Here is a 14,508-nt window from a genome sequence, read left to right as displayed (position 1 = left end):
GCAGGCAGATTCTTAACCACTGCACCACCAGGGAAGTCCCTTTATACTGATTTTAGAAACTAGATTTGCAACTAAAAACTTTCCCACAAATAAAGACCCTGATGACTTCATTGATGAATTCTATTAAACACTTAAGGAAAAAAGCATACTAGTCCGACACAAACTAAGCGAACAGGAAGAGTGAACACTTCCAGCTCACTTTATATGGCCAATATTACCTTGATACCAAAGCAAAACATATTACAAGAAAAGAAATCTGCAGACCAAGAGCCTAAATGAACAACAAAATATTAGCAGGGGAGATCCAGCCAGCCAAACCAAACAAACCAAAAATAGGAAAAACAAAAAAACCCCACCGCACACATGCGAAACATAGTGCACCCCCAATGACCACCATGTCAGGTTTATTCCAGGAGTGCAAATTTGGTTTAATATTTGAAAATCAGTCAATTTATTTGCACATATTAACACTAGTGTAAATTGGGAAAAACATGTTATCATCCCTACAGATGTGGGAAAAGTATCTGAAAAAAAATTTCATAAAAACTAACAGCACCTTAGGAATGGAAGGTAAAACTTTCTCAACCTGGTAAAAAGGCATCTACAGAAACCCATTAACTTAATATGTAATGGTGAAAGACTGAATGCTTTCTAAGATCTCAAAAGAGGCAAAAATGTCTGCTCTCACTTTTGTTCAGTATCGTGGTTTTGCTAGCACTATAAGGAAAAGAAAAGGCATACAAATTAGAGAAGATAAAATTAAACTGTCCTTTTTTGTTAATGATATTGCATTTATAGAAAATCCTGAGAAATGCATAAACAAGCTACTAGAACCAGTAAAGCTGTGTAGCAGTGTGAAAGGCTCAGTATGCAAAAATTGACTGCCTATATGTAATAGGAACCAGCAATTGGAAAATGCAAAGTTTTTTAAAATTCGCAGTAGCATCCATAAGGTAAATAGTTGGAAGTAACAAAATATAAAAGACCAATACACTGAAAACTACATAATAAATGCTGGAAGACATTTTTTTCCACTCAACAAACTTTTATTGAGTATATGTCAAACCAAAGTCTTCGTGCCAAAGGTATAGAAATAAACAGGGTGCAGCCATAGCCCTAGGAGAGACAATAAATAGGAAAGCAGAAAGCACAGTGAGATAAGCATTGTGATGGAAGTGCAACATAGAGAGTATCCTTCCAGAAGGATGCAGTGATTGTCCCAATATTCAGTCAGTCTGGAAGAGAAAAACCTAAATCAGTGGAGACATATACCATATTTGTGGATCAGAGAACTCAGTATTATTAAAATGTCAGTTCTCTTACCATTGTTTTCCGTTGCATGTCCTTGGCCACCAATGGGATTTAGTCCCCCATTTTTTTTGACTATTTGGGTTTCTTTCAAAAAGTGCTTAGTCTAGCAAGTCATTTGTCCATTTTACAATTGGCTTTTCTCTTCCTTACTGAATTGTAGGAGTTCTTTACATATATTTAGATAGGTTCTTTGTTGGTTATGCGTGTCACAAGTATCTACTTTCATTAAGTGGCATGTCTTTTTGAAAACTTTAGTGATACCTTTGATGAATGCACATTAACTTTAGTTTATGGAAAGAATCAATCCATAGCTAGTGCTTTTTGTGTCTTGATTTAAGAAATCCTTCCTGCTCAAGATCATAAAGATATTCAATTTTTTTTTTGCTGCATTGGATCTTCATTGCTGCGTACAGGCTTTCTCTAGTTGCGGCGAGTGGGAGCTCCTCTTCCTTGTGGTGCATGGGCTTCTCATTGTGGTGGCTTCTCTTGTTGCAGAGCACGGGCTCTAGGTGCGCGGGCTTCGGTAATTGTGGCACGCAGACTCAGTAGCGTTGGCACACGGGCTTAGCTGTTCTGCGGCATGTGGGATCTTCCTGGACCAGGGCTGGAACCTGTGTCCCCTGCATTGGCAGGCAGATTCTTAACCAATGTGCCACCAGGGAAGTCCCTCTTATTATGAATTTATTTATTTATTTTTGGCTGCGTTGGGTCTTTGCTGCTGTGCACAGGCTTTCTCAAGTTGCGGAGAGTGGGGGCTATTCTTCCTTGTGGTGCACGGGCTTCTCATTGCGGTGGCTTCTCTTGTTGTGGACCGTGGGCTCTAGGGGCGCGGGCTTCAGTAGGTGTGGCACACGGGCTCAGTAGTTGTGGCTCGTGGACTCTACAGCTCAGGCTTAGTAGTTGTGGTGCATGGGCTTAGTTGTTCCGCAGCATATGGGATCTTCCCGGACCAGGGAATGAACCTGTGACCCCTGCATTAGCAGGCGGATTCTTAACCACTGCGCCACCAGGGAAGTCCCCCTCTTAATTTTTAAAAACTTTCTTAGATGTCCCTTTCAAATTTTGATTTTTATCCCACTGGGAATTAATTTTTTTTGGTAGGTTCTAAAGTGGTCTGTTTTTACCATTACTTTTGGGCTTGGAAAATGTTATTGGTATTTTCTGTGGTATGGTTTAGGAGTATGTGCTATAAAAATCCTCATTAACATTTTGAAGGCTCTCTGGATTTTAATGATGTTCAGTTTATTGAATATTTTATTCATAATCTTTTATAACTAATTAAAGAAAACTAAGTATAAAAGAAATGGCAAAACAGCTTTTCAGAATAATTTGTCTACCTGAAAAGTTGACTGTGCTGACATTTTTCCTTTGAAATATTTCTAACAATTTGTAAATTGCTGATTTGGGGACCACATAGACACGTTTTGCTTGTCCCTCACAATGGTATGAACTTTTTGGAGTTGCTGAAATTCTCAAGTCGGATGATTTCACTTAACCTTTTATTGTGTCCTGATCAACTGAATGATTTTGCAGTACTAGGTCTGCATTCTCACCTGGCAACAATTAGCTGAAACCAGCTCTTGTCTTTGGATGGGGCATGTGCTCTCCATTTCTCCCAAGTTGTTATTTCCATTTCCCTCCCCTTGAGTTGTGACCCCTGCTATAGACCTATGTTTAGACTATATTTACTTAAAAATTCTAAACAAATTTCGAGCAACAGACATAATATACTGATTGTCTAGAACTGATGAAGTTTTTTGCCAGAATGGTAGGGACATATGGATCATATTTTTAAAAATATACATGATATATATTATCAGAGTAGATGTTAAAAAGACATTTCATGAATTTAAAAAAATTTTATTGAAGTATAGTTGATTTACAGTGTTGTGTTAATTTCTGCTGTACAGCAAAGTGATTCAGTTATACATATACTTTTTCATATTCTTTTCCATTATGGTTTATCACAGGATATTGAATATAGCTCCCTGTGCTATACAGTAGGACCTTGTTGTTGATCCATTCTATATAAACTAGTTTGCATCTGCTAATCCCAAACTCCCAATCCTCCCCCACGCAAAGCTTCCTAGCTTTTATGAGGGGTAGCAATGGTTTACAAACGTATTTTAGTCTTAAGGTATTGTACTGCCCAAATACAGAAGGTCAATATATAAAGCTAATGAAAAGCCAGCTGCTCAGAGGCAAGCAACTGAGAGACCCTGGGCATGTGCCCGTCACACCACTCCTTTTGGCTGTCTTGTTGCCTCTACCAGGGCTACTAGGAACCTCAAAATTGGAACATGGTTGAAACAGCTGTTCTGGAAAATCTCCCAAGTAGCTCAAGTCATATTGGAAACTTGCACCCGAAACCTTAAAAACAAAAGTTCGTTTTACCTAATCAAATTGCGTCCTTATAATTTTGTAATATTTCAGACATTCGTAGGGAATAATAAGACAAACATTTATGTACCTACCACTCACCTTTATCAAATCTTAACATTTTACTTCGTTGCTTTGGTTTTTTTATTTTAATTGGAGTATAGTTGATTTACAATGTTGTGTTTCTGTTGTATAGCAAAGTGAATCAGTTACACATATTACATATATCCACTCTTTTTTTAGATTCTGTTCCCATATAGGTCATTACAGAGTATTGAGTAGAGTTCCTTGTGCTACACAGTGGGTCCTTACTAGTTATCTGTTTTATATATAGTAGTGTGTATATGTCAATCCCAATCTCCCAATTTATCATTCTCCGCCTTTCCCCCCGGTAACTATAAGATTGTTTTCTACATCTGTGACTCTATTTCTGTTTTGTAGATAAGTTCATTTGTACCATTTTTTTAGATTCCACATATAAGTGATAATCATATGATATTTGTCTTTCTGCATCTGACTTCACTCAGTATGACAGTCTCGGTCCATCTGTGTTGCTGCAAATGGTATTATTTTATTCTTTTTTTGTGGCTGAGTATTATTCCATTGTATATATGTACCACATTTCTTTATCCATTCCTCTGTCAATGGCATTTAGGTTGCTTCCATGTCTATTGTAAACAGTGCTGCAGTAAACATTGGGGTGCATGTATCTTTTCAAATCGTGGTTTGCTCTGGGTCATGAATTTTAATGTTCTTTCAAAAAAAAAGTTTGCAAGCTTACTATGTGCCAGTCGTGTTCTAGTCATTGAGGATACAACTGTTAACAAAACAGATAAAAATTCTTTTCCTGACAAGAGTTAGGTGAAAGAAACAAATGACTTCTAAAACTGGAAAACATTTTTCTCAGCTATATGTTAATGTTAAAATCAAGTGGAATAAACACAAATATTTCAAAATATGTTAAAAGAAATAAAGCTCTGGATGAAGTAATAGTAGTGTAATAAATAATAATTTTAAAAAGAACATCTGGTCCTTGGGAATTCGCTAGGATTCAAAACTTTCAGAAGGGAATGCACCACACACATTGTCATAAAATATAGACAAGTATAATATGAATATATTATACTTGTCTATATACTTGTCAAGTATAATATGAATATAATATAAATCACTATGCCATATGCATTTCTGATTTAAAAGGTTTTAAAGTAGTATTAGAATACTTTATAAATGTGATTTTATTTCCATATTATTAACATCTCTATATCAAACTAGTGATGCACAGATAAAATCAGAAAATCGGAAGATTTTATATATTAAAATCAGAAAAAGAATAATACATCTTCCCCACCCCCGATTAATATTTAACATTATTTGTTAAAAAAATTTTTAAAAGACAAGTCTTATTTGGTGAACTTTCATTTCAACTATTAATATATGTATGTTCGTCCCATATCATGTGGTAAATGTGTTCTTTTTTAATTTTGACTTTTGATATAATTGCTGACTTGGAAAAGTTGCAAGAATAGTAGAGAGCTCCTGTATTCTCCAGATGTTGACTGTTTCCACTTTTACTGTTCCCTTCCTCCTTCCCCACCCCCAAGCTCTGTATGAGCACAAAGCCATTTATAATAAAATCACAGAATTCAGTTCTTTAAGATGCCATTCCTGACATTTGTATTTAGGCTCATAAGGAATAGTGATTTACAGTCATCCTCATCTGTGTTGTTTTTTCCAGGTTAGGTCATTCATACTATACCTGTCTATATTTTAGGACAGTGTATGTTATACATTAAAATTGGATTATAATTAGAAAACCAGTCAGTGGGATTTACTCTCATAACAGAATTAGGTGGAAAACATCACTTCAGTAGACACAGAAAAAAGTATTTGAAAAAACCCAGCACTTACGATAAAAAGTCTTGTCAAAATAGAAATAGAAGTACACCTTCAATATTTGAGAATGTTGACTGGTTAGGTGAAGTCTGATTTATTTAAAGATGAATTTTGATGGCATGAGGAAATAATCATGATTGGATAAATGAATAAGGAATGACTATATGGTTATTTGCATCTTTACAGAGAAAACAGACCAGCATAAAATACACAAAAACATAAATAGTGGTTATTTTCTGGGGTTGAGAAATTATGGATTTTTTCATTATACTTTTTTTGCCTTTTAGAGTGATTCTAAAATGTGCATTTGTTAATTTTGAAACCATAAATAAGAACAGAGGTTATTTTATAATTAAGGCTTTTAATCAGAAGTACAACTACATAAAAATATTTAAACATGGCTTTCTATTGTGAATTGCAAAACCCATTAAAGTGTGAAATGAAATAGTTTTAAGGAGCCTAAATCAAGGCAGCTTTGATGATAAAATGTACAAGAAACATAATTGATGAGGTTGCAAAATAACAAATGATTTGCTTATCCATATGAAGCCATGAACTTTTTACCTGGGGCTAGATATAATATAATAACGAGAGTCTTTAGTTCTTCGTAAACCTGGTACAAATGCAGATAATGTATCTATCAGTAATCCAAAAGTTGGCATTTGTTCACGCTTGGAATCTTTACTCGAATTCTTAAATGAAGATGTACAAAAATTGATTGTGAATCCTCTGATGGTAACTGATTGCTAGTCTGTGTTGTAATGGAGATGATTAAATATATATACTCCACTGGTTTCTAAATATCAAGAGTTGTATTTTTCTTCTATATATTTTTGCAGATGGTAGTCAAAACTTTTATGGATATGGATCAGGATTCAGAAGATGAAAAACAGCAGTATCTCCCACTAGCCTTGCATCTAGCATCTGAATTTTTTCTCAGGAATCCCAATAAAGATGTGCGTCTCCTTGTAGCATGCTGTTTGGCTGACATCTTTAGAATCTATGCCCCAGAAGCTCCATATACTTCCCACGATAAACTTAAGGTAAATACAATCTTTACAAAATTGGTTTACTTTTATAGTTTAGCTTACTACCCTTAGGAACATAGGTTTCATTTTAATCATCCTGTGACCGTAAGAAGATTATATCATAAGTTCTAAAACTAATTAATTATTCATTCAATTAATATTGAGTATCCACAAAAATGATTGGTATTTTTATGTGGCATTAAAAGGTATGGATCAAAACTAGTCCCTGTCTGCTCATATCTAACCTTCAGGAATATCCATCTGAAAGCCCAGATGGCTGAATTGAAGGGGGGATGGTGGATGAATGACACTTTTCAAAACAACTATATAACAGAATTTACACATTCAAATGACTGTTTTCCCCTGCAAGTTATATTATATGCAAAACTGTATGATCATCTTGATGGTTCTGCCTTTGTTAGAAATGTTTGAGGAACTCCTCTTTTGAGTTGATCTCTTGAGCTGATTTCGTATTTTGAATACTTTCATACTTTAATCCTTTGGATTGCTTTCTTTTAAATAGTCCTAAAATCAGTTTGTTCCATACTGATACTATTTGGGGTTAAAACTTCTAAAGAAAGCTTATTAAGAAATGGAGCACTATTGTTGTGGAAAGTACAACCCTTGGACCAGTCTATTATTGCTTTTGTTCCACACAACTTTGTAGTCACTCATCAAATTCAAAACTAGGTACTGAAAATTACTATTTAATTTGGGAAATTATAATGGGAGACTCATATCCAGGTACTTAAACTGAAGATAACTGCCATAATACAAGATGAAGATAGTGAATAAAGTTCTGTACTAGAAGGGTAGCAAGATATAGAACCTATGGTCCTCTCAGAATGAGAAAGCCTAAAGATTTGTGGCCGTAATAATCTTTATTTTTGCTTCTAAAGAATGTAATTTTAGGTGATTTGCTGTTTTCCAGATATTTTAAGTAATGGACTAGGCCAGTCCCAAGTCATTGGCTAAAGGAGAATTTTCTTTTATTGTCTATAATGGAGAATATATATTGTAGACTATTAGTGTATTGTGAATGTGACAAGTATTTGTATCTAAATTAATATGTTTTATCATTTTTTAAAACAGGACATATTTTTGTTTATTACCAGACAATTAAAGGGTTTGGAGGATACAAGGAGCCCGCAGTTTCATAGATACTTTTATTTATTAGAGGTAAACAAATTTTATTTAATAAATATCACATTATTTCATGTTGTAGAAAATTCTTTATAGTAACTTTATAATGTAAAATGAATCTTTTGTTTGTTTGTTTTATACTAAGCCCACTTAAGAAAATGTCATTTACAATCTTTTTTTTTGCTCCTCATATCCTGAAAAGATAAAGCATATTCCACTGGCAAAGCTGTTATATTATTTGAAACTTTATTTTTATATTTCTGTTTTTATTCTTTTCTAATCCCAAAAGAGATTAAGTTGAATTAATTTTCACTGTGCCCTATATTTTGTACGTATATATGTGTTACTAGCCTCTGACAGTATTTTTCAATTAGAGAAGGTTAATACCAGCAGATATGTCTTTTTAAAGATCAGAGTACGACTGTTTAAACAATTGTAATTTTATATGTTGGGCCATTATAAGTTTTACTATAGATTTATAATTCTAAAAATGAAATTTTATTAATGAGCTTGCTTTTGTGTAACTTTTATGTATGTGTAAATAATTTAATTTATTTATTTATTCAAGAATTTAGCTTGGGTTAAATCATATAACATCTGCTTTGAATTGGAAGATTGCAATGAAATTTTTATTCAGCTTTTTAGGACTCTCTTCTCAGTGATCAAGTAAGTTATTTTTTAAGCATCTCTGTCTCTTTTTCTTGCTCTATGTATTAAAGTATCATGTACTGTGCATTTACACTAAGATCTTTTAGTTAAAAGGAAATGTTTTCCTTAGAAGAGTTAACATAAAAAGGAAAATAAATTCTGTTGTCTGAAACCTGCCTTTGTCCTTATATTACCATTTTAAATAATGGTGTCAATTGTATAGGTTGACTCTTGTAAAGCAAGCGGTATGAGACCTTATATAATGAAGTACTAACTGATGAGGTGGAAATTTTAAGTATTGTTAAGTATCATTAGTGAGTACTGGGAGGCATAATAGCTCAGCGGTTAAGTATACTGACTTTGATATCTTCTCATTTTACAGCTAAAAAAAATCGTAAGCATTGCTCTTTCCTTATAGAAATAGGGACATTCATGTACAGAGGAGTTTGGTGGCTTGCCGGGGCACAAATTGCTGAACAGGAGAGCCAAAACTGATTTCAATCCAGTGTTTCATTCTGGGGGGGGTGTGTGTGTGTGTGTGTGTGTGTGTGTGTGTGTGTGGTGTGTGTAGTAAACCAAGCATTGTTATGAGATGTGTTCTGCAACATTACATTATATGCAAACATAATATATGTCAAATATATTTTAAATTTTCTAGTAGCCACATTAAGAAAGGTAAAAAGAAACAAGTGAAATTTATTTAAATAATATACTTGGGCTTCCCTGGTGGCGCAGTGGTTGAGAGTCCGCCTGCCGATGCAGGGGACACGGGTTCGTGCCCTGGTCCAGGAAGATTCCACCCACATGCCGCAGAGCGGCTGGGCCCGTGAGCCATGGCCGCTGAGCCTGCGCGTCCGGAGCCTGTGCTCCGCAACGGGAGAGGCCACAGCGGTGAGAGGCCTGCGTACCGCAAAAAAAAAAAAAATATATATATATATATATATAATAATAATAATAATATACTTTATTTATTTCATGTTATCCGAAAGCATTATTATTTCAACATAAGGCTCTCTATTCAGACTTTATCTTCAGTAGCCAAGTGGCTGTTGGATAACAGCTTCTGTATTGGACAGCACATTTCTAAAGTTTTCTGTAGATTTCTTATGAATACTTTAACATATTTTTCTTTTCCTTAGATAGAATGGTAGGAAGAGAATTAACCAGAAATAAACAGGAAAGGACTGGACCAACCTGGTCTAGTGATAGAAGCTTATAAAAAAACTGCATGAGAAAAAGCTTCCTGTGGCAACTAACTGAAGGCCCTTAAATAAAAGATAAAATGTATAAACTTTACCTTTGTGTTACTTAGCTTTTGCTGCATAACAAAGTAACCCACAACTTGGTAGTTTAAAACAGATTCCATTTTATTTTGCTCATGATTCTGCTTGTCAGTTCTTTCTCTCTGGGCTGGACTTGCTCCTGTATTTGCAGTCAGTTAGCAGGACATCTGGCAGTTGGCTGAGGTAATAGGACAACTGGGTCACGTGTCACTCTCTTGTCATCCAGCAGGCTAGTTCAGACCTCTTCTTATCCTGACTGGGTTTCAAATGTAGCAAGAAGGGCACACCCCACCACACAAGCACTTTTTAAGACCTCTGCATACTTCATGTTTACTTATATTTCATTGGCCAAGCAAGGTTCATAGGCAAGCCCAGATGCAAAGGTTGGTTAGATAGACTCCATATTTTGTTGGACAGAGCAGCGTTTTAAAGGCTTGTGCATAAGAGATGGGAACAGTTTGTGGCCATTGTTTGCACTCTACCACATATTTGCAGTTTTTTCTTTTAATATTAAAATCACCAACAAAATGAAAAAAAAAATGCCTGACTTGTCATTCTGCCCATTTTGTGACCTTGGTTATCCACTTAAGTCCGCTTCCCACTCTGCAGTTATACTTCTTTCCTCTATTACTTTTACGTACAATCCTATCAATATTTTTCTTTACTAACTCTGAAGATCTAAGTTTATTGTTGACCTAATTATCTAATTGAAAGAATTCACAATGAGGTATCAGTAAATAAAGGACTTGCCTTTTGATAGAGTTTATTGATTTGTATTTACTGACACATTCACCATATATCTGGTATTCTTCATTCCTTCGCATATATGCAGATTTCCACCTGGTATTATTTTACTTTACTCTGAGGGACTTCCTTTAACATTTCCTATAGTTCAGGGCTACTGTTGATAGAATTCTTTCAGTTTTTATATGTCTGAAAAAGTCTTTTATTCCACCTTCATTTTTCAAAGTTATTTTCATGGTATGAATTTCAGGTTAATAGACTTTTTTTTTTCTCTTTCAGTACTGTTAAAGATGTTTCCTGCATCTTTCTCTGGCTTGCATTGTTTCTAATGATAAGTTTTGTCATTTTAAATCTTTGTTCCTCTGTAAATAATGTATCTTCTTTTTCTCTACCCACCTAAGATTTTCTCTATTACTGGTTTTAAACAGTTTGATTTTGATGTCCCATTGTGGGTGGAGCTCGTAGAGGATATGTGGGTTTACCCTTCTGATTACTCTATTAGATGCCCTGTAAGTTATAAGATTTTCCACTGTAGTTGGAACATGCACATTGTTAAGACCTGTGTGAATTCCGGGAATTATTCCCTCCACGCCTTTCAGGTGGTACCTTCCCCAAACTCAAGAAATTTCCTCACCTGCGTGTGCTGATCACTAAGCACCTGAAGACTCGGGGAGGGGGGTACCCTCTGTGAGCTTGCTCTCTGAGTAGCTCTCTCCCCTCTGGTATTCTGCCCTGCAAGCTATAGTCACTCCAGACTCAGGAAAACCATTAGACTCTGCTAGTATCTTCTCTTCCCATACTGAAGCCTGGAAACTTTACCAAGTAGGAAAAGTAAGCTGCGAAAATTGTTCCCTTGTTTCAGCAGCATGTGTATAATGTCTGAAAACTGTTATTTCTTATATTCTGTCCAGTTTTTTAGTTGTTCAAGTAGGAGAGTAAATCTTACCCCTATTATTGAAGCTTGGGCTGGAACTTGTGGAAATAATTTTTAAGTCCATTTTTCATTTATCTTTCCTTCACTCCTTTCCTATCCTCAAGTGCATATGGATCTGAGAGCTATATACTCTCTTCATTCTTTTGCATCAAGCTGAATATCTGTTCTTCTTCACCCCCTACCACACACACACATCCCACTATATAATTGATCTTTCACAATCTTGGCCTGTAGTAAACAAGATATTTAAGAGAGGATATGCAAGAGGGGTATCTTTCTAAAAGGGGTATTTTTCTGCCTTGTAGAAAACTGTGTCTCTAACGATGGGACAATTTTTCTACCAACTTTATAAATTTTTTCATCTTTGATTTTACAACTAAGTGTCCAACAGGTGTATTATACATTATTTCAAACTAATTTTTAAAAAATTATAGGTAAGAAATACATAAATGAAATAACATTTAGTTTAGTCTTAATTTAAACTTCCCTGTGTCTGTAGTAGTACAACTAAGTTATATTATCTTGATTTGTCTTTGCATATGTATTCTGATAAATGTGAAAATGGATAGGTCAAGTCTTTATTTAAGATGCAGTCAGAGAGGGAGAAACCTAGATGCTCTACTAATTTATAACAATTTTGTAGCCAATCTTTTGGGGTAAGTTTGTATCAGCAGTAGAGATATTTACTGAGGAGGTCCACATTGACTCTATACTGGCTAAGGAAGCAGGACTGAAACTGATTCTTGGCTTTTTACCTCGTTGATTTTTCATTCGTTTGAAATTCTTTGAGAGATAGCAGGATGACATTTTCAGAACCTTCTAGTTATAAGTTCTGGTAAGCATTTTATATCATACTTTGGGTTTTCAGTATGGTTGAACTAAAAAGTCCAACGGCAAAAATATAGGAGTGTTGACTTAGGCTTTTTTGTGTGTTTATAGTTCTGCCTTATTTGGAGGAATTATTAAGATCAAAAAGGATAAAAAGGATGAAAAACTGCCTACCTTCATTATCTTGTACATTTTTTTTGTTTCCTTACTTAAAATGTTATCACCTTTTAAAATCCAGGGGCATATAAGCAAAGATGTCCTTTCTTTGAAGTTGACATTTTTGTTTAGTTGAATTTAACTCACTCTTTGAATTCTAATTGTATAGGGGCTTAGTTAAATTTAAAGGTTTTTGTTTTTGTAAAATACTTTACAATGATATCTTAGTAGCTGTTTTAATAATCAACAAAGGGAGAAAGTAAATATAGAGCAGCCAAAGTTTCTTTGCCATTACTGGCATGGTTCCCTCAATCAGGTGAAAATCCTTTTACATTTGAGATAGTTGTTTTAAACTGGGAAGTTTTAATTTTCTTTTGTAAGCCTAATTGTTTTTTCTTTTTTTTTCTTCCTCTTTTTTTAAAGCAATAGCCACAATAGGAAGGTACAAATGCACATGCTAGACTTGATGAGTTCTATCATCATGGAAGGTGATGGAGTTACTCAAGAATTATTGGACTCCATTCTTATTAACCTCATTCCTGCACATAAGGTCTGTATAGTATGAAGATATTAAAGGTTAATATTTAATGGTAGTACTACACATATGAAAAATAATTGTTTTTCACCATTTGCAATCCCATGTAATTATTCCCATTATCATTCTCCAGCCCCAAATAAAATAGAGTAACACATATTGGTCTTATAGCTATTGTTATCTTTAGAAGATATATTGATTAATATATTATGGAAGATTTTCATTCAGTTAAGTGCTGCCTATTCTCTGGAAAACTAAAAATGTTCCAGATTGATTGACCACTCATATCTAATCTAGAAATTACAAGGGATTGGAGTACTGTCTTGGTTAGTTGCTGTTTGTTTGTTTTGGAAAAGAAAATGTATTTATTCTTTTGTAACGTAGATGTAGAGTGTAGGAATTTGTATTTCTTCTCAGAACCCATGTCCTACATTTTTCTTAGGCACTTTCAGAAAAAGATTTAGGCAGAAGTGGGAACTATGTGGTTAATGTTAAGGGGAAAAGGATGATTCAGAGCTGTATATTCCTCTCCATTTCCTTTTCTGTTTCTCTCTGCTAGCTCCCCCTAAGAAACTGAAGGACTTAGCTCCCTACCAGCTTCCCCTCTGGGGTGGACTCAGGCCTACCCCACTGTTGATACTTACTCTTCTGCCCTTTTCCTCTGACTGTTCAGTGACCTATTATCAGATGTTAAATGAAGATGTATCTAATGATACTTACTCACTATAAGATGCAGTCAATTATAAATTTTTCTCCTTACTCACTATATATTATTTGCATTTTTTTAATTCAAATGAGTCTGTAATTGGTCAAAATTTTGAGAGTATGGCATAGGGGGAGTATATGTCAGGCAGAATAAAGGAAAAACTTTTTGAGGAATAGTGTATTTGGTGTTTGTATTCTAGTTAGAGGTTATTTTTAATGAGTAGGAAATATACCTTTTTAGGAAACAGAAAGGTTGCCTTAATTTTTTTCTTCCAGTTTTATCGAGTTATAAGTGACATACAGCACTGTATAAGTTTAAGGTATACAGCATAATGACTTGACTTATATTATGAAATGATTTATTTCATTTAATTTAAACATTATAAAATGTTTAGTGACCATCCATCATCTCATAGATATAAAATTAAAGAAATAGGAAAAAAATTTTTTTCTTGTGGATGAAATGTCTTAACTCTCTTAACAAGTTTCATATATAACATACAGCAGTGTTAATTAGATTTATCATGTTGTACATTATATCCCTAGTGCTTATTACCTCATAGCTGGAAGTACCTTTTGAATGCCTTCATCCAATTCTGCCCCCCCACCCCCCGCCATAACTACAAATCTGATCTCTTTTTTTGTTATTGACCTACATAACACTATGTTAATTCCTGTTACACAATATTTCTATACGTTTCAAAATGCTCACCTAAATCTAGTTACAATATATCAGCATATAAAGATATTACATAGTTATTGACTTATGTTCCTCACTCTGTACATTTCATATCCGTGACTCATTGATTTTTCACGTGGAAGTTTGTATCTTAATCTCCCTCACCTATTTGTTTCCTCCAAGGTTGCCTTAATTTTGAGATAATCTTATCCTCTTGCCAATGGAATAAAAACCTGGAG

At 34.5% G+C, this 14,508-nt stretch overlaps 1 protein-coding gene across 5 annotated transcripts in view; it reads left to right on the top strand.

Annotated features, from left to right (window-relative positions):
* Positions 1-14,508, top strand: part of PDS5A (PDS5 cohesin associated factor A) — a 127,276-nt gene that overhangs the window by 43,038 nt on the left and 69,730 nt on the right. For all 5 annotated transcript variants that reach the window (XM_019928308.3, XM_019928309.3, XM_019928306.3 and 2 more), the window contains exons 3-6: positions 6,426-6,629; positions 7,707-7,793; positions 8,326-8,423; positions 12,774-12,900. In XM_019928308.3, the coding sequence (XP_019783867.1) occupies positions 6,426-6,629; positions 7,707-7,793; positions 8,326-8,423; positions 12,774-12,900 (516 nt within the window). The remainder of the gene's footprint in view (positions 1-6,425; positions 6,630-7,706; positions 7,794-8,325; positions 8,424-12,773; positions 12,901-14,508) is intronic.

This window comes from Tursiops truncatus, chromosome 5 (genome assembly GCF_011762595.2).
Source record: "Tursiops truncatus isolate mTurTru1 chromosome 5, mTurTru1.mat.Y, whole genome shotgun sequence".
Lineage (NCBI taxonomy): Eukaryota > Metazoa > Chordata > Mammalia > Artiodactyla > Delphinidae > Tursiops > Tursiops truncatus.
This window is presented reverse-complemented; position numbering and strand designations above follow the sequence as displayed.